Raw genomic sequence first — 19,823 nt, forward strand, 5'->3', positions numbered from 1 at the left:
TAGACCCCAGGAGCCAAAGATAATCTGCTTCCACTACCCCCGGGTTCTAGCATACTCCAAGATATACTGGAGTGGGTAGGGGGAAAAAGCAATATGCATTCAAATGTCAAGTTGAAACTGAAGTTGAGACTCTAATTTTGAGCTGTTAGAAGTAAAATTTCAGTAAAATAATATCGCAATAATGTTGCTTTCACAAGTTTAGTGGCAAAACAATCATTTCTTTGATCTTTACCTAAGATTTACAAGGCTGACCAAAAGTTGAAATTATTGGCATAAAAGTGATAAAATCAGACAAAGCATGGTAAAGACTGCTTTATTGGTGGCAGTTACTACAAGTCAATAAATATTGATCCCCAAAGAAGAGCTCGGTTATTTATCAGATTACTGGTCCACAGAGAGCTGAATGAAACTGAACCAAGTGATTGCTGGGATGATTAAAGTCACTCCTGCTTCTTGGGAAATGAAGCCACAGCCAGCTCATATATGGCATATGCTGTTCCTAAAAATAAAAAAAAAAAAAGAACTTAACCAGAAATTCTAAGATCTAAGTGTATAAATTTAATATTCCAGTTCAAAAGTTGTAAGTTTGCATTAAGACTACCTTCATTGGAACACAAAAAAGTGTTTTGATAGGTGCTGGAAAAATTTTAAATAAATATATGTAAAATATATAATCTAGTTTTAATATAGAAAGTGTAGCACAATAATATATTTGTCAACATAAAATGCAAAAATTTTTAAAAATAAGATTAAGAACATATACAAAGGTTATTTCCATATTAACCCAAGATTGCCTGAGAAATGCTAAGGATGATTAAATGCCAAAGAAAAAAAGAGTTTAAAATATGCAAGCCTTCCCTAAAGTGAATGTAAAAAAAGAGTGATATAATTTTAAAGTAATCAAATGTAATATAAAAAATAGCTGATAACTGGGCCGGGCACAGTGGCTCACACCTGTAATCCCAGCACTTTGGGAGGCCGAGGCGGGCGGATCACCTGAGGTCAGGAGTTCAAGACCAGCCTCAACATGGAGAAACCCCATCTCTACTAAAAATACAAAATTAGCCAGGCATGGTGGTGCATGCCTGTAATCCCAGCTACTTGGGAGGCTGAGGCAGGAGAATTGCTTGAACCTGGGAGGCAGAGGTTGCGGTAAGCCGAGATCGTGCCATTGCACTCCAGCCTCGGCAACAAGAATGAAACTCCATCTCAAAAAAAAAAAAAAAAAAAAAAAGCTGATAACTGGAATTTCATTTTAAAAACTACTTACCAGAATGTCTAAGAAATGGTGACATTGGCCAAAAGGAATTTAGGGCTTTATCTTTTTTTGAGATGGAGTCTCCCTCTGTCGCCCAGGCTGGAGTGCAGTGGCACAATCTCAGCTCACTGCAACCTCCGCCTACCAGTTGAAGCAATCTTCCTGCCTCAGCTTCACGAGTAGCTGGGATTGCAAGTGTGTGCCATCACACCTGGCTCATTTTTGTGTTTTTAGTAGAGACACGGTTTCACCATGTGGGCCAGGCTAGTCTTGAACTCCTGACCTCAGGTGATCTGCCAGCCCCAGCCTCCCAAAGTGCTGGGACTACAGGCATGAGCCACCATGCCCAGCCTATACCTATACCGGCCTATACCACCTATACCAGCCTATAATAAACTGGTAAATGTGTTTCCCCAACGAGGGGATTGTGGGAACCCCAACTTAAAGCCAGTCAGTCAGAAGTTCCAAAGACCCAAACTTGCAACTGGTGGGAAGGAGGGGACAGTCTTGTGGCATCAACCTGTGGAATCTGATGCTATCTCCCAGTAGATAGTGTGGAAACTGAATTGGAGGACACCTAGCTGGTGTCCATTACTTGGTGTGTAGGGAAAACCCCCCACACATTTGGCAACAGAGGTCTTCCATGTTGATTGTTGTGGTGTGAGAGCAGAGTTTCCCAAACAGGTAATTAACATAATTTCCTCATCTTTAAAATGAGGACATATTATAGACTTCATGCAAGATTTACAGAAATCCAAGTATGTGGCATTCCTATGAATATGATAGGCACAAAATAATCACTCAAATATAGCATCCCTTCTCTTTACCTTCCAGTGAAAGTATTGTTCCATACAAATTTTGTTTTAGTCATAAATATGTCTGTACAAAGTTTAGATGTAAAGTGTGCTTTTATTTTGCATCACAGTCAAAATGTGTTAAAGCCCTTGCTATAAGAGGTGGGATATAATGGATGTTTTTGACTGAAATATGGCCTTCACTGCCATCAATGGGACTCAGAAAGCCAACTCTATCACAAGATAATCATCAAGTCTTATTGGTGTTATTTTTTTATTAAGACATCAAGGCTGGGCGCAGTAGCTCATGCCTGTAATCCCAACACTTTGGGAGGCCGTGGCGGGCAGATCACCTGAGGTCAGGAGTTCAAGACCAGCCTGACCAACATGGAGAAACTCTGTCTCTACTAAAACTACAAAATTAGCCAGGCATGGTAGCACATGCCTGTAATCCCAGCTACTCGGGAGGCTGAGGCAGGAAAATCGCTTGAACCTGGGAGGCAGAGGTTGCAGTGAGCCGAGATCGCGCCATTGCACTCCAGCCTGGGCAACAGGAGCAAAACTCCGTTTCAGAAAAAAAAAAAAGACATCACAATGCTCTTATACAGTATGTATCAGTCACCCTCTTGAATCATTATGAGATATAGTAAGATAAATTCTGGAGACAGACTGCCTGCATTAAAATACTGGCACAGCAAAAGCAATAAAGTTACCAGTTATCATTACTATTACTTTTCTATAAACCTTCAAACACTCCAAAGGCCTTACCACCAACTGCAAGAATCATGGTGGCTCTATACAGGAGGGCATCAGCTATCCCACCCTTTAGATACAGTGGAATTTCATCATCCTCCTAGATTTAAAAAAAAAAAAAAAAGACAATAATAAATGTCTCACTCATTTCCAACTAAGTTTCAAAAGAACAGGCATATAAAATGATATAGCTCCTTAAATCCCTAGAATTAAAGTATTTTAAGTATTAAACTTTAAAAGACCTACAATTTTCTTTATTCTGTCTCTACTCCTACTACTTTTAAAATAAGAATTCCTAAAAGTCAGCATTTTTCTTTCACCGTTAATTTGAGATCCATTAATGATGGTCTTTCCAAAGAATATATAAACATTAAAGCTATAAAACATACACACTGATCTCAACAACTTTAATATAACTTACATATAAAAGAACCAATAATTGCCACACATTAGACTTAGTCATAGGAAACTTTTTTTCCCTTAAAAAAGTGGGGAAGGGATTTTGGTTTATAACCTAAATTATATCCCTAGCATCTAATCCGGCGTACAGTAGCTATTTAGTACATCTGTTCAATAAAGTATTTTATTTTTATGTATATATGATACAACTATTTTTAATCACTTTAAGTTTTATTTAGGAAAAGCTAGAAACCATAATAAAACAAAAATCACTCATAATCAAACTACTTATAAAGGTAAATTGCTCTGCTCCACCAGGTCTTTCCCCAAGAGACAACCACTATTAGCAGTATGGTACATGTCCTTGACTTCTTTTGTAATGTTTATATTGTCATATGATCTAATTTATACACATACTTGTTTATCCCAACTCTACCTTTTGGTAATCTAATTATTACAAGTAACAATCTCCTATAAAATACTTCAGTACCTGGAACAGTTTTTGTTTCTCTGGAACTTTATTTTTAAAATGCCTGCGGGAAGCAGTGCTTATGGTCCTCTGCCCAATCTGACGAAGAGCCTAAAACGAAAATATTAGTAAACAGACTTAGAGCCTAAAGAAACCTTCAAAACCAACTATTTTCAGTCGTTCATATTATAGAAAAGGTAAATGGAGACTTGAAGCATATGTGATTTGTCAGTAGCAAAGTCATGCAAGAGCATCCACGTTTTTCAATTTGTCACCCATCCTCTGCTCTTCGAATTACATTCTGCAGTCTCCAAATAACATATTCAAGAAGCAATTCATACAGATTCTAACCAAAAAATAAAATCATGATCTCTACCTGAACAGAACTAGTAGCATTTTATAATCCTTGATGCGAACATATTGACATACACATATTACAAAAATAGTGCTTAACCAAAATACACTAAACTCAAATATTTTCATAATATGCTGCCATATCATCAAAAACCTGCCGGGCGTGGTAGCTCACACCTGTAATCCCAGCACTCTGGGAGGCGGGGGTGGGGGGGCAGATCACCTGAGGTCAGGAGTTCGAGACCAGCCTGACCAACATTAGAAACCCCGTCTCTACTAAAAATACAAAATTAGCCAGGCGTGGTGGCACATGCCTGTAATCCTAGGTACTTGGGAGGCTGAGGCAGGAGAATCGCTTGAACCTGGGAGGCAGAGGTTGCAGTGAGCTGAGATCGCACCATTGCACTCCAGCCTGGGCAACAAGTGTGAAACTCCGTTTCAAAAAAATAATTCTATTACTAGGCAGGCAGATCACCTGAAGTCCGGAGTTCGAGACCAGCCTGAACAACATGGAGAAACCCTGCCTCTACTAAAAATACAAAATTAACCGGGCATGGTGGTGCATGCCTGTAATCCCAGCTAATCGGGAGGCTAAGGCAGGAGAATCGCTTGAACCCGGGAGGCAGAGGTTGCGGTGAGCCAAGATCGCCCCATTGCACTACAGCCTGGGCAAAAAGAGTGAAACTCTGTCTCAAAAAAAAAAAAAAAATCTGTTAGTTGGCCAGGTGCAGTGGCTCACGCCTGTAATCCCAGTACTTTGGGAGGCCGAGGTGGGTGGATCACTTGAGGTAAGGAGTTCGAGACCCGGCCTGGCCAACATGGCGAAACACCGTTTCTACTAAAAACACAAAAATTAGCTGGGCGTGGTGGTACGCACCTGTAATTCTAGCTACTCAGGAGGCTGAGTCGGGAGAATCGCTTGAATCCAGGAGGCGGGGTTTGCAGTGGGCCAAGATTGCGCCACTGCACTCCAGCCTGGGCGACAAGAACAAAACTCTGCTTGAAAAATAAAAATAAAAAAATTAAAAAGGCCATGCACAGTGACTCATGCCTGTAATCCCAGCGCTTTGGGAGGCTGAGGCGGGCAGATCACTTGAGGTCAAGGGTCCGAGACCAGCCTGGCCAACATGGTGAAACCCCGTCTCTATTAATAATACAAAAATTAATAGGGCTTGGTGGCGAGCGCCTGTAATCCCAGCTAGTTGGAAGGCTGAGGCAGCAGAATCGCTTGAACCTCGGAGATGGAAATTGCAGTGAGCCGAGATCGTGCCACTGCACTCCAGCCTGCGCAACAGAGTGAGACTACGTCTCAAAAAAATAAATAAATAAATAAAAACAACAACAACCAAAAAACCTATTACTTGACAGCAAATAGACTGGCATGACTCCTTCTCAATTAAAATGCTTCTCTCATTACATTTTTCCTAAAAAATTTTAAAGAGGGTATACATCTTTTAAAGAAGAGACATGCACTACATATCCAGTTGAATTAAATAATGAAACAAATATGCTCTCGATTTTCTAAAATTACATTGAGGATTTTAATGAAGCAAAACTTCATTAAATAATTTTAAAAATAAAATAATCATTGTCGCATTTTTTTCTTTTTCAAAATTTGGGGAAATATTTCACATGCGCAAAGTCGGTGGAGGGGTGAAGGACAATACACAATCGCCTGACGGAAGTAACACTGCACTTCAGCCATGACTATTCCTAAAGTTCCACCCAAAATTGAATGGCTTGGTTTTTAAACTGCCTTCTCAAGCTCGCAAAGCTCAAAACCATTGAAACTTAAAACCTTTCAGTACCAGAAAAACACCTTTCTGCTTGATGCTTCCGGGTGTCAGACACTCCCCACCCGGGCCTTGGTTTTACTCAGATCGGAGCTACTAACCTCATCAATGACCGACAGGGTTAGGGGTGGTGACTAAGAACCCAAGACGGGTCTAACCCACGAGTCTCTGGTCACTTCCCCAGCCTCTCCACTCCTTAACATCTACCCAGTAACGGCCTGGGGCGAGAGGAATAGACGGAAGGGAAAGTAAGGTCAGGGGAAAAGGACACGAATCAAGGTGACTTCATTAGCCGCCTTCTGCACCCCTCCTAGGTGAGGGTTTTCTATCGTGGTGCCTCAGCCTCCTCTCCACTCCCTCGCCCCCATCATGAATGCAAGATGAGAAGCTCCTCACCAGCAGATTCCGCAGCATCTTGGCTGTTACTGACCAGCAACCGCCACAACTGAACACCAGCAACGAAAATGGCCACGCCGGAACCGGAACTACCTCCGAGTCTTGCGTAAGCATTCACGAACATATATCTTTCCGGGCCGAAGAGAGGCTTGCGCTCCTAACCATAGAGAGCAAAAGAAAACCTAGAGCGGCAGTACGGCTCTATCCGCTCTAGCCGGCTCGCCGTCTCAGTCCCGTGATCTCGTTCCTGACCTTTTCGATGTTCAGTAGGCTGCTCCCTGGAGCTAAGGCTGGGGGAAAAAGCAAACGATTTATGAGACGAATGTAATAAGCTTAGATGAAGTCAATGTGAGACCAGGCTATCAAAGAAAACTAGTGTCTGTTTTGAGCAAGAAGGCGTAAAACTGGGCAACCTTTAAGCCGCTAGAAACTGAACAAAGACTGGGTTGGCCGAAATACAGCTCTGAAGCCTCATAAAATTCAAAAAAGAATTACTCCTCTTACACGGATACAGTCATTTTTTTCCACCGAAGGAATTGCTGCGGGACATTACTGTTCCTTGTGTTGAGAATATGCTGTAAGAGCTGTGTCGAGATACCCATTTTTATCTTCTTGTACCTTCGACTGCTGCAGAACTACCCAAGCAAGAAGCTCTTCCACAGTGTCCCCAAATTGTGGAAGAGGCTCGCTCGCTTCTGAGGAAACGTTAGGGGACAGGAAATGGGATGGCGAATCTGGACTCAAAAGTCTTGCTGTCCCAGATCCAGCAGGGCACTACATTCATTATTGGAGTTGAGAAGCACAGCAATTATTTGTTGTACAGAAAGGCTGTCGGTGTTATCCATTTCGCTTAAGTAATCCCCATTACAAGTGTTTATTTCTTGCGCTTACCCTCAAGTATGTACAAATGCAAATATCTACCCTGTATTACAATAATCTTTCCACCTTTCTACAAACTCTTACAAATTATTTGATTGCCATTTCAAATAAGAAACCCATAGGTTCAGCAAAGGATAAAAATTAGTAATATTAAAACTATTCCTTATAATCCTTGGGGTTTTCTTCTTCACAATCTACTGTATGTCAATGGGCCCACCAAGTTACCAGTCCCAGTTAAAATTCTCTTCCTCACCAAGGTTTATAAACACCCCAATTCATGTCTTCCTTAGATTGGTACTGAAAGGACCTGGTTTTCTACACCCCTCTGGATTATGCATGTAACAAAAACTCTGGGCAAAATTACCACGTGCCAATAGCTAGGGCGTGGGGGTTTTTTAAGTACATTGTCCATAATCTGAATTTGTTAGTTGTATGTGTTCTCTTATGTTTTCTCCACTTAGCCAACTCTAGATTGTGAATTTCCCAAGCGCAGAGATTATGTAGATTTCTTACCAATCCCCTAGCACTGCTAAAGGCAGTATTAACCAATACATCAATTAATTACATTGGGTGACAGATCTAAGAAGCTTATGACTCTGTCCAAAAAGAGCCATGAGGCCGGGCGCAGTGGCTCACGCCTGTAATCCCAGTACTTTGGGAGGCCAAGGCGGGCGGATCATGAGGTCAAGAGATCCAGACCATCTTGGCTAACGCGGTGAAACCCTGTCTCTACTAAAAATACAAAAAATAAGCCGGGCGTGGTGGCTGGCGCCTGTAGTCCCAGCTACTCAGGAGGCTGAGGCAGGAGAATGGCGTGAACCCGGAAGGTGGAGCTTGCAGTGAGCCGAGATCGCTCCACTGCACTCCAGCCTGGGCGACAGAGTGAGGCTCCGTCTCAAAAAATAAATAAATAAATAAATAAAGCCATGAATTCACATTAAATAGATCCTAAAGTAGACACAGATTCTTATATGCACGTTATTCAGTACAATTTCCCCCTTTACTGGATCATTCCATCTATCAACACATTCCCAAATTAAAAACAAACTCCTTTGATTACCGTTACCATCCTATAGACTTCTTTATACTTGTCTCTCCTTCTCCTCCTCCTAATCTTTTTTTGATCCCATTTTGGGCAGACTTTTACTGCTCTTGTTTAGAATCACCAATAGCTTCCACGTTGCTAAATAAACTGTCAAACTCTTTTCACCTTCTCCATCTATTAGCAGCATTTAACATAGTTAATCCGTCCCTCACCATGTACTTTTACTTTTCAATTTAGAGGTAAACCATACATGTAAGAAAGAATATGATAGTTTGAAGCATGGTCTTAAAGTGGCTTCCATAGTACTCCTTCGGTGGTTCTCCTATTTTAGCGGCTGCTCCTTTTACTTTCCTTTCCTGGATCCTCATCCTCTTAACCTCTAAAATTTCAGTTTCTCACCTTTTCTACATTCATCCATTTTGTGATTTCATCTAACATTGAACTACTACTCCCACTTCCTGTAGATTGTATGAAGAAAAAGAATTTTTTTAGGAAAGAAAAACTATTCATGTGCTGACAACTCTCACTTACCTCCTGCCTGGCCTTTCCCATTAACTTGAGACATCTCCACCTAGATGGCTAATGCGCATCTCAAACTTACAAACAAAACTGAATTCTACTTTCCACTCCTTATTCCCCAACTTTGTCCTCTGATATTTTCCTTATTTCAAGCCTTAAACTTTGTTTTCTATCATACTCTATAAACCAATTTATTAAAAATTTCTATTGGCTGCACCTTCAAAATATAATCTGAATTGAACCACTTCTCATTATCTCCAACAGTACTACTATTACTGGCCAAGCCATCATCATCTCTTGTTCAGATTATGTCAAAAGCCTTTTTAACGGGTTTCCCTGTTTCCACTCTTCCACTATCTTCCACACAGCAATGATTCTTTTAAGAACTCAAGTTGGATCATATGACTCTGCTCTAAACTCGGTTGTGTTTACTCATGTATCCCTGGCATCTAGAATAGTAATTGGCACATAGAAAATGCTCAATATACATTGGTTAAATGAATGAACTGTATCCTGCACAAAAGAATGGATTATTGAGTATAAAAATTCAAAACATCTGTCTTAGTACTTGTACTCCCTCCAAATGTTTTCAGTCCCAGGGTTCCTCATTCATTATCTTCTTGCTCCTTTCTGTAAGCTGTGATTATCCTGGCAAACAAATGACTGAAATTTGCCTGGGTACCTAACAAACTTTATTGGATCTTCCCAGGCACACTAGAAACATTACCCCATTTTAAAATTCATCCTCTGAACCAGAAGTTACTTTCAAAATAGAATGCTTTCCAAACCATCAGTTTGGGGTTCTTTTATCCTTGCTGTTTTGTAATGTTAGAAAATTAGAAAATGGTTCTTTTGGAAAATACTTACTGCGGAGGGTTTTGTAACAGTATAACAAAATTGGCAGGGGGAATATGTGGGAAATATCTGGGAAACCTGAGGTAGGTCACGGTTTAAGTCTCGTCGGTAAGATGGACATCAGATGCGAAAGTACTAAGTGAAAATATCTCATAATTACTGATGCAAATTTACCAGAGCACAGTTACCCAATCTTTTTTTTCCTTTAAAAAGCAGACAAGATAACCCTGACTTTGATCCTGCCTATAGAATCTATAAATAACAAAAACAGAGGGAAGCCAGAATAGTTTTGTGTGATTTGCATGTGTGTGTGTGCGTACACACATCTGTTAATTCTAGAGCCATGCTTAATCCACTTCCAATTTTATAAAAATATAGAACAGTTTCATGTGAACTTTAATGTTACAAACTACTGGTTAGGTAAAAGATAACATTTCAATATAATTCCATACTTTATCACATTCTGAGTCACTTTTGGAAATCAGGAAATAGTTGCTATCTTAGTTGCTGTATTAGTTTATTATTAAATACTTTATCTAATTGGAAGCCTCAGTCTTTTCATCATTAAACTTAAGTAGGTGGACTAACTCCTAATGATCTTTTTCTCTGACTCTAAAGTCCTTATGATAAACAATTTCATAAAACATATGAATGAGGACTAATCTCTGATTTTTTTTTATCTTGCCCAAATTCATATCTAAAGGGTCTGGGGAGTCCTGCCCTACAAACCACAAATTCTCATCAGATGGGTTTTATTTAACCCTGTATATTATGACTTACTTTCCCATGTGACTCTGGCATAACGAGGAAGAAAATCAAAATGTTTTACCCCAAAACATGTTTCTCTGCCATATCTTGAAATTGCCCTACAAAGTTTCTTGTGGGAAAAATCCGCATTCTGTAGAGAATCTCCTTTCCCCTTTCCAGATCCAGGAGATAATCAACTAAGAGCCAGGCACTCTTTTAAGTCTGATAAGACACATTTTATAACCTGCTCTCTCTGCAGTCTTCTGAGAGTTTCCTCTGCACAATAAAACTTAGTCTCCACAATCCTTTATCTCAACCTAAACATTTCTTTTCTATTGATCCCAGATCTTCAGATAAACTCAATCAGTTGTCAACCAGAAAATGTTTAAATTTACCTATAGCCTGGAAGTCCCCCGCTTTGAGTTGTCCCGCCTTTCTGAACCAAACCAATGTATTTCTTAAATGTATTTGATTGATGTCTCATGCCTCCCAAAAATATATAAAACCAAGCTGTATCCCGACCACCTCGGGCACATGTTCCCAGGATCTCCTGAGGGCTGTGTCACGGGCCATGGTCACTCATATTTGGCTCAGAATAAATCTCTTAAAATATTTTATAGAGTTTGACTCTTTTCACCAACAGGAACATGAGTCACTCCCCATTGAACAATAATTACCGGTTACCTACTATGAATGTAACACTTTGTAATACACGCAAGGGAATATTGTTTTAAAGTCTCTGACCTTCTGGAGAATATAATTTAATTAGGAATATCATACATAACAGTAAATTTGATGCAGACATAAATGACTCTCCAGGTAACTGGTACAACAAAAGTTGTATGGGTAATTCAAAGAAACTAGTGGGCTAAGGTTGTAAAAAGACAGAATTTTGGGCCGGGCACAGATTATATAGTCTCACCCCTGTAATCCCAGCACTTTGGGAGGCCAAGGCAGGCAAATCACGAGGTCAAGAGATCGAGACCATCCTGGCCAACATGGTGAAACCCCATCTCTACTAAAAATACAAAAATTAGCCTGTAGTCCCAGCTACTCGGGAGGCTGGGGCAGGAGAATTGCTTGAACCCGGGAGGCGGAGGTTGCAGTGAGCTGAGATCTGGTAGAATAAATGGAGCAGAAATTAAGTCATTTCAGACGTAGGACAAGAACATGATTAACAATCTGAATTTGGAATCAAGCATTGATGTGCTGTAGAACTGCAAAAACAGAGGCCTAGATGCAGTGAAAAGAGAAAAAATATACGTTGTTAAGAACTTGGAAGTCAGACAGATCCTGAATCTGCCATTTAGTGGTAGTGACATGACTGAAGGTAAGATACATAATCTATTTATACCTCAGTTTCTCTTGTCTTTAAAATGGAGATAATAGTATTCATCATCATTGGGTGGCTGTTAAAATAACTCAATAAATATTTACTATTATGGGAAGAAAGGTTGGGTAAGAAGAAAAATCTAGGCAAAAGCTATAATATTTGCAAAGGCAAATAAGACAGGGTGGCCAAATGTCTTGGGGAATTGCAAATGGTTTGATTTGCAGAACAAATGAAGAATTGAGGTAACAGTGGAAGGCTAATTTCAGTGATGAATTAATAACTTGAAGGGCTACTTAGAGGTTCAAGTAGCAAACTGTTAAAATCGGAGCTCTATTTCAAGATCATTCTAGTAATGAAAGGCTGGATTGGGCATGAGTTATTAGGGTCAGAGAGTCTGTCAGAAAGCTCTCATAGTAATCCAAGGAGGAAGAAAAAAAACTAAATCATCAAGAGAGATGTAGACAAGGGGAGGGATGAGAGACCCAACTAAAAGGAAGAACATTCAAAAATCAACACAATACAGTGATTAGGTTAGGCAGCTGGAGAAGAGAGCTAGGGTTTCTGGCTTACCTCAAGGTGGTTGGCTATACCATTCACAATAACGAGGAATGTAAGAAATCTCAGGTTGGTGTGAGATTATTCCTGTTTTGACCTTATTAAACCCAGGCTTGTGTGGAATGATTGCTGCTTGGGCCTTATTAACTTAGGTTAATTCATTATTAACCTTTATTTCTCGAGAGATTAATAATGAAAAATCTAGAGCTCAAGACAGACGTCAAGGCACAAGAAAAGACAGAAGTCAGTCAGTGTTAAGACAACAGAAATAATAAGGTACTTAAGATTGTTCAGGGAGAATGTGTAACTTAAAGGCACAGAACACAATCTCAAAGAACTCCCAATATTTTATATGGTTAGCACAATTAAGGAATATACAAAGGAGACTAAGGAACAGATAAGGGGAAAAAAAATCAGGAGAGTCATTCACAGAAGCCACATGCTAAAGATGGAGAGGGAAGGAAAATGCCTATCAAATGGAGCAAAAAGATCAATATAAGGGTGAGTTCACTTGATCTGACAGAAAAGAATGGGAATTGTTCATTGAATATCTATTTTTCTAAGCTTTGTGCTAAATGCTTTTTAACTATCACTTTCCTTATTGCTCAAAACAAAATCTGTCAAATGGGTATTGAAATCCCTATTTTACAGACAAGGAAAGGTAAATGGCTTAGAAGATTTAAGCAATTGCCAGGTACACTTTGTAAGTATAGGAGCCGTATCAGCCTACTCCTGAAACCCATACTCTTTCTACTGAATCTTTCAGACACAGGTGACAGTCAACAGAGTACAAACGGTGTAATCTTGAGGTGAAAACCTGACCCTGACTGAAGTTGAAGATGATAAGAAAATATAAAGGACATACTGTTTCACAAAATTTGTTGTGAAAAGGAAAGACAACATGCCCTGGGGTTATTTTACACCAGATACAGCTATTTGACAAAAATTTATAAAGCTATTGTCCCCAATTCTGTGCTTGAAACAAAGTGACATAACAAGCTTGAAAGGGATGTAAGGGGAATTCAATCTTTTTCCACATTACCCTGGATAGAAAAGCTTGTGATATACAGACAAGCTCCTATTAATACCACTTAAAGTACATAACAAGTTTATCTTTTAAGATTTTTTCAAAAACATTATAAAATCACCAAAAGGTGAAGGGCATAATTGCTTCAAGGTGTTTCTGATTTAAGATAGTGGATTGGCCCCACGAGTTTATCTCTCCTCCATCCCACTACAGTAAAATGAAAGAAATTTTAAAAATATGAGAAAAATTATTGATAACAGTCATCATCTTGGATGAATCTCAGGGGCATTATGCTAAAGAAGGCTGTTTCAAAGGTTACATATGGCATTTATTCTATTTAGAACTTTCTAGAAGATAAAACTATGGGGACAGAAAACAAATTGTGAGTTATGAGTGGGGGGAAGGGAGAATGACTACAAAGGGATAGTATAAGGAGTTTTTTGGGGAGTGATGGTACTTTTCTTTATCTCTGGTGTTAAAACTCACAAAACTATGCTACCAGAACAGAAGTAAAATTTACCATATGATGATCTGAAAAACAATTTTAAAAAAGATATGAGCCCAAAATTTGAATAGAGAGGAGGCAGCAACAGACAAATGATTTCAACAAATTTGTGGAAAACTGAAAGCAGATGGAATATGACTGAGCTGAACAGAGAAAGCTGCAATCTAGAGGGACTACAAGGCGGATACCAGTGAGAAGCACGCTGATTGATTCCACAACCCCTGAGAAGCTCAGATTTGGAGGTGAAAGTCACAGCAAAGAGTGGAGGCAGGGACAGGCCTGAAAATGACTAGTTGAAAGCATATACAACAGAATGGCCTGATCCCCAAAGTCCTCTGCCCTACCCCTTAGCCATAAAAATATGATCTCTCAACTTCCATCACTGTCTCTCACAGGTAGAACACCAGAGAATTTTTATCTGGAGAAATAAATGGGAGACAATTAAGTGGAAGAAATATGGGGAGGGACAGATACAAGGAAGTATGTGTGAAGTGGAAATCAGGAGATGAGATGGAGGAGAAGGAAGAAGCAGAGTTAAAAGCAGTAAGTAATAGAACCTCCCTAGACCCCTTGAAGCATTGCCCACAAACACAGAGCTTTCAAATAGTGTTTTGGGGTCTACTCATATATTGCCAAGACTAGCCAGAAATAACAGGAAATTCACCTATATGAACATGAGAAAAAACAAATTACAAACAGCAACAAATAAACTTTGGTGTTAATAGAGCAGTAAACAAAAGTAGTAATACATATTCATATATATCTATATATCCTCAGAAAAATAAGATATTTTATCTATGAACTAAGTAGGATATTTTGGAAACAAAATAAAATGAAAGAAGTTCTAGAAATTAAAATATTTTTAGAAATGTGCTACAAATTCAATACAAGGAAGATAATGTTGCAAGATCAAATTAAGTAATTTTCCTAGAAAGAACAGAGATAATAGCATCAAAACAACTGGAGAAAAAGGGAAGAAAATTAAGCACCAATCTAGGAAAAGTCCAACGTCTGACTAAGATTATGTTCAAATTTCTCAAAAGTAACGAAGGAAGCTAGACAAGAGTGGAGCAATGCCTTCAAGACGCTGACAGCTTATTTTTAATTTAAAATTGTATGTCTAGTCAAACTATCAATGAAATGTGAGGGTGGAAAAAGGGTGTTTTAGACATTTAAGAACTCAAAACATTTAACTTTCATATACTATTTCTTAGCAAGCTGTAAGTGTTTTAGGAAGTGCTCTAGTAAACAAAGTAAACTAGGAAATGGGAAGTCCAACACAGGATGACAAAAGGAGGTCATAGGATCATCACCATATAGTAGGCCAAGAGAGCAACCATACAGACTGGCACAGAAGGACAACTGCAGCAGAGACATCTCTAGTTAAAAACAGGGACGTTATCTGATATTTGGGTACAAAACCCTTTCAAACTAGTGATGGGAACATGACAGACCTGACAGAGAAATTGGAAAATTTTTAAGGTAAATTTGTAGAAAGTTATGTAAATGTTTTAAATGAGGCAACTATTAATTCCAGGAAAAATTAACTTATACAAAAGAAAATCATATTACATTTGCCCTAGAGTGTACAATATTTATACAGTCATAATTAAATAACAGCTAATGCATTTACTAAATATAATAACTACATAATAGAAGGCAAAGTACGTGTGTTAGAGAGCTAAATCATCATGTAACATTACTGAGAAGACAATAATGTCTAAAATTGTTACATCAAGCAACAGAATAGCCATACTATTTAGATACACTAAGGTAACAGAAGAAACAACTTTTGGAGTCCCAGTGATTGCCTCTGGGAGGGAAGGAAAGTTCAGGCAAGGACTACTATTTTTTATCATAAAGCCTTTAGAACTTACTATTTTATTTTTTAAAACTGTGTACACATGTTACTTTGATAAATTTTATAGATATATAAAAGGAAATAAGGCCACCATGGTCTGATTTGTTTTTAGACAAGATATTTATTTTGAAGTTCCAAATGACATTAGCAGAATTGTGATTTTTATGTTTACTGAATGGTGCATGGGATAAAAAGGGGTTCTAAAACACTTTACTAGATCATCCAAACCCTACAACAGACATTTATGCATCAAAATTCTTGTAAAAGGAGCACTTCCCTACTCCCTCAACCCTCCCCTCAAAATATCCATGTTCACAAAGAACAAAACTTTACAGCTTAACCAACAAAAAAAGTGTCATACAATAATTCTAAGGCAATGGTTCTATGAAGACAGGAGAAGTAGCAGGCTGAACCACATTCACTGACCCTATCTCTCAGCTGCTCCTCCTCACTAGTCAGGTTTTTCCTGTGCACCCCACTTCATTATTTTCATCATCCTTACCTCTCTGTTTACTGGACATTCCCCTTGATCTAATACCAAACTTAGCCAGTCTAACTGTAACTCAGATGATAATCTGACCACTTCCTGGTAAGAACAAATGGTTAATGTTGTCACAGTGATTAATAAATACAAATATGAATTAATTTAACAATGAATTACATTTTATCCCATCCAGGCATGAAGAAGTTAAAACCTGGACTTACTGACCCTGTGTTAAAATTTAGTGCTAAATATAAGCAACAACACTGGGGCACTGTTATTTTATCAAGACACCTGAACATAGCAAAATTAATTTTGTTCATTTTTATTAACATAGGACATACTAACCGAATATTATCATTTAATAAAATCAACGTTACAAAGAAACTCACTAGCCAATAAACAAATGATATTCACTTGACTCTTCTCTTGGTTGAATGATTTTCTATTAATTAGTAGTACACAGCTATTTTTATCAATTTATGCTTAAACTGCCTTATGATTTCAATGAAATTTCTTAGCTTTTACTTATTGAATAATTTTTTCAATTGGGAATCTTTTCATAATTCAAAATAGTTCCTGAAAATTAATGCATCCTTCAATGTCTTCTACTTAAGCTGGGTGCATTTAAAATGCAACACAATTCTTTGAAAGGTGACTATGACATTTGAGCATAAAGCCTATAAGAAAAAGAAATGTCTTCCCTCCCCGCATGCTTCACAGAGACCATATGAATGTTCCATACTCTTCATATTTAGCAACAGGAGTTCCTTAGAGATCAAACAGCAGAAAACAGGAGGAACTTAGGCCATCAATGTACTTGTAAAACAGATAAAACTCCAAATGTATTTTAAGATTCCATCTTCTCCACAGATGAGAAAGTGCTGAAAGGGCTCTTCAACTTTTCTTTAGTGACATCCTCTGTGCCCCAATTAGAAAAAGAGTTGCAGGATGGTAGTCCTCCTTAAACAGCACAGACTCAATCTGGAAAGACTGGCAGAAACCCCTCTCCCCCAACAATGTATCCCAGAAAATAAACTGCCAAGTGCAAGAGGGACAATTTTCAGAATAAATAACATTCTGAAGGACTGACAAAACAGACTATTTTTAGACAAAGAACACACCAAATACTCTGAAATTTCAGGATAACCATACATCAAGTACTTCGTGCAAGTAATATTTTTACCAGTTATAAGTCATTATGAAATACACATTCTTTTAACTGAATTTCATATGTTATATAAAACTTGAAAAGTGTGGCACATTTCTACTGTTAACCATTACATTGTTTTTTGTTTTTTAAAAAAAGTATATATTAATCAAAAGTATACATTACCCAGACCTTTTGATTTAAAATATAACTGAAGGAAAATATAAACTCTGAATAAACAGGCATTATTCTACACAAACATGAGTTATTTCAGTAAAAAAACAACAACAAAAAAGCAATTTCAATGTAATTAAGCCACCTCTGATTAATACATATTTTCATGCATGTGGAAAAATTATTTTTAACTAGAACTTTAAGAATAAGTTCCATAGCAAACAAGTTACAGCATTTATTCAATAAGGAATATTAAAATAATTCGTTAGTAAAAAATAACTTCAGCCATATACATATTATAATTTATCATGTACATACTCCAAAATCCCCATAATTTAATTAGGAAATTTATAGAACATCTTTTTAAAGTATGTCTTAGGAAAACCAACCAAAACAATTGGTGCCTTAACTAAAGAGAATGTGCATACACATTGCTATTTGACCTATATGCAAAAGTGGAATGAAATACATAGGAAATTAAGGTTACTGCTTTCAAAAATTTCTGGAATATTAGTACTTAAGTCAAAACACTTACCTGCAAAATAAAAACAGCCTGAGGTATTTCCAAAGCTGAAGTAATTTTCTGAATGTTACATATCACAAGAATGAAAACAGTCTCCATTAAGCATTTACATGTGGTTTACAATTGAGGCAGAAGATGAAGGTCTGCCAAGCAGTTTTCCCATATCACCTGAATTCTTTCTTCCCTTATAAAGTATAAGCTTCAAGGGAAATGACTACATATAAAAACATTCCAAGTGAGTTGGGGTTCCTGACTGCAACATTCAACCAAACGGAAAGAGGAATTTTTTAATTCTCCTAAGCAGGACCTACCCAACCACTGCAGACATGAGCATTAATTCTTATGCCAGACAAGGTAAGCATGTCCTTTGAAATCAAAGCTAAGCTTGACAACTAACTGTACTGGATAAACTGGATACATGAACCACCTCAACAAAGATGGTACTTTAAGCATTTATACACATGAAAATGATGAAGTGTATTATTTAGATATGGTCTTTCTTCATCTTTCTCTGAATCCTGAAAGGTTAGCAAGTCATTATATTCATACATCTTGTAATCCCTTTCTCCACAAAATACATACACATATACAGCATTATATGTCAATATAATATCATCAACACAGCATAAAGATTTAAGCAGTAGACACAAGTCACATGAAAGAGGCTCTATGCATCATGTGGCCTGTCCAAATAAAAAGCAAACATTAGAATGCCATTTCAGCAGTTACGGTGTTGATATGATCAATATAACTAATTTTTTTATACCCGTCATATATTTTTAGAAGTCATCCATAGGGAAGAAGCAAACAACAAAGACCGCTTTTTTTTAGAAAAGTTATGTGCCAACTTCAAAATGACATACTAACCAGACATCAGCATTCGAAAGCTAGGTTGAATAGGACTGGCCTTGATGCACATGCAGATGATTTGCTTTCATAATATAAAATTAAATGGTAATGTCAGCTGTATTACTACTGTTTCTATATTTATGATTAATTACTAGCAGTACAACTCCCAGAAGGAAGGAGATGGATCCAACAGCGATGTAAGCAATCCCCAAAAATGGATTTTTTCCTCCCATCCATGAAATAGTGCTCAAGATCATCCGTTTTCGTCCATCAAAATAATGTACAGGGTAATCTGAAGAGGGTATAGGAAGATTTTTCCATCTCTGGTTACTTGATATTTAAAATACAATTTTAAAAGTTGCCATTTAATTGCTGGTAATTCATTTGTGTAATTCTAGGATATACAGGTACCTTACTCCTAAGTTCTAAATCACACACACACACAAAGTATTATCTTGAAAGACTGATTTAGCAAATTAAATGTTACTAGTAAAAGCCAAAATATTTTACCAAAACAAATAAATGTAAAGGTTATGTAGTTTCTTGGGTGCTTTTGCTCTCATTACATGGAAGGGGCAAAAGGCCTCAAAGGAATGCAATGCGAAAAAAATACTTCAAGTGAACAATGAAGCCCACACAAAGAGACTAACAGACCAGGAGAAAACGGAAAAATCAGGAACTAGAAGTCTCCGTGAACTCAAAGAACACATGTATCAAGAGTGTAGTTATGAGACTATGAAAAGGCTCTGAGCAAAAGATCAAAAAGCATGATAATAAAGTTTTAACTTGCTGATTTGGAGCAATGACAAAACTCACTCTGTGACACAGCTGATAGCTAACAGTGGAAGTGAAGGGTGGGCTGTTAAGGAGATTTAGGAAATAGGGCACCAGTGCACTAGATGAATTATCTACATGGACCAGTTGTAGAATTTTGCAAGAGGTAAGGCAGCAAAGAAGACAGAACCAAGTCTCCATGCAAAAAGTTTACAACTTTTTCAAAAGCATCTTTTGAATCTAGGGTTAGGCCCTATCTGTTTCTCTAGTTTCTTCAACTCTCCATCCCCACAGATGGGTCCCTATGGGTCCCTAACTCCCAATGGCAGG

General features: G+C 38.0%; 2 protein-coding genes across 4 annotated transcripts in view; both read right to left on the bottom strand.

Moving 5' to 3' along the window:
• Positions 1-297: 297 nt before the first annotated feature.
• Positions 298-10,064, bottom strand: LOC129039380 (cytochrome c oxidase subunit 7A2, mitochondrial). 3 transcript variants are annotated; one of them, XR_010126732.1, is made up of 4 exons: positions 6,217-6,371; positions 3,695-3,784; positions 2,406-2,905; positions 298-996 (listed from the first exon to the last, which is right to left on the bottom strand). XR_010126732.1 is itself a non-coding variant. In XM_054493098.2 (4 exons), the coding sequence occupies exons 1-4, from the start codon at positions 6,328-6,330 to the stop codon at positions 441-443; spliced, it is 348 nt and encodes a 115-aa protein (XP_054349073.1). In that variant the 5' UTR covers positions 6,331-10,064; the 3' UTR covers positions 298-440. The 3 variants fall into 3 exon arrangements, 2 of the variants coding, with proteins under 2 accessions (XP_054349073.1, XP_054349076.1); XM_054493098.2 differs by having other exon boundaries at positions 298-499; positions 2,821-2,905; positions 6,217-10,064; XM_054493101.2 differs by lacking the exon at positions 2,406-2,905 and having other exon boundaries at positions 298-499.
• Positions 10,065-15,643: 5,579 nt separating this feature from the next.
• Positions 15,644-19,823, bottom strand: part of TMEM30A (transmembrane protein 30A) — a 32,004-nt gene continuing 27,824 nt past the window's right edge. Inside the window, exon 7 of the mRNA XM_054493102.2 lies at positions 15,644-19,011. Within this exon, the coding sequence (XP_054349077.2) occupies positions 18,818-19,011 (194 nt within the window). The 3' untranslated portion in view covers positions 15,644-18,817. The remainder of the gene's footprint in view (positions 19,012-19,823) is intronic.

The sequence above is a fragment of the Pongo pygmaeus genome, chromosome 5 (assembly GCF_028885625.2).
Source record: "Pongo pygmaeus isolate AG05252 chromosome 5, NHGRI_mPonPyg2-v2.0_pri, whole genome shotgun sequence".
Taxonomy (NCBI): Eukaryota; Metazoa; Chordata; class Mammalia; order Primates; family Hominidae; genus Pongo; species Pongo pygmaeus.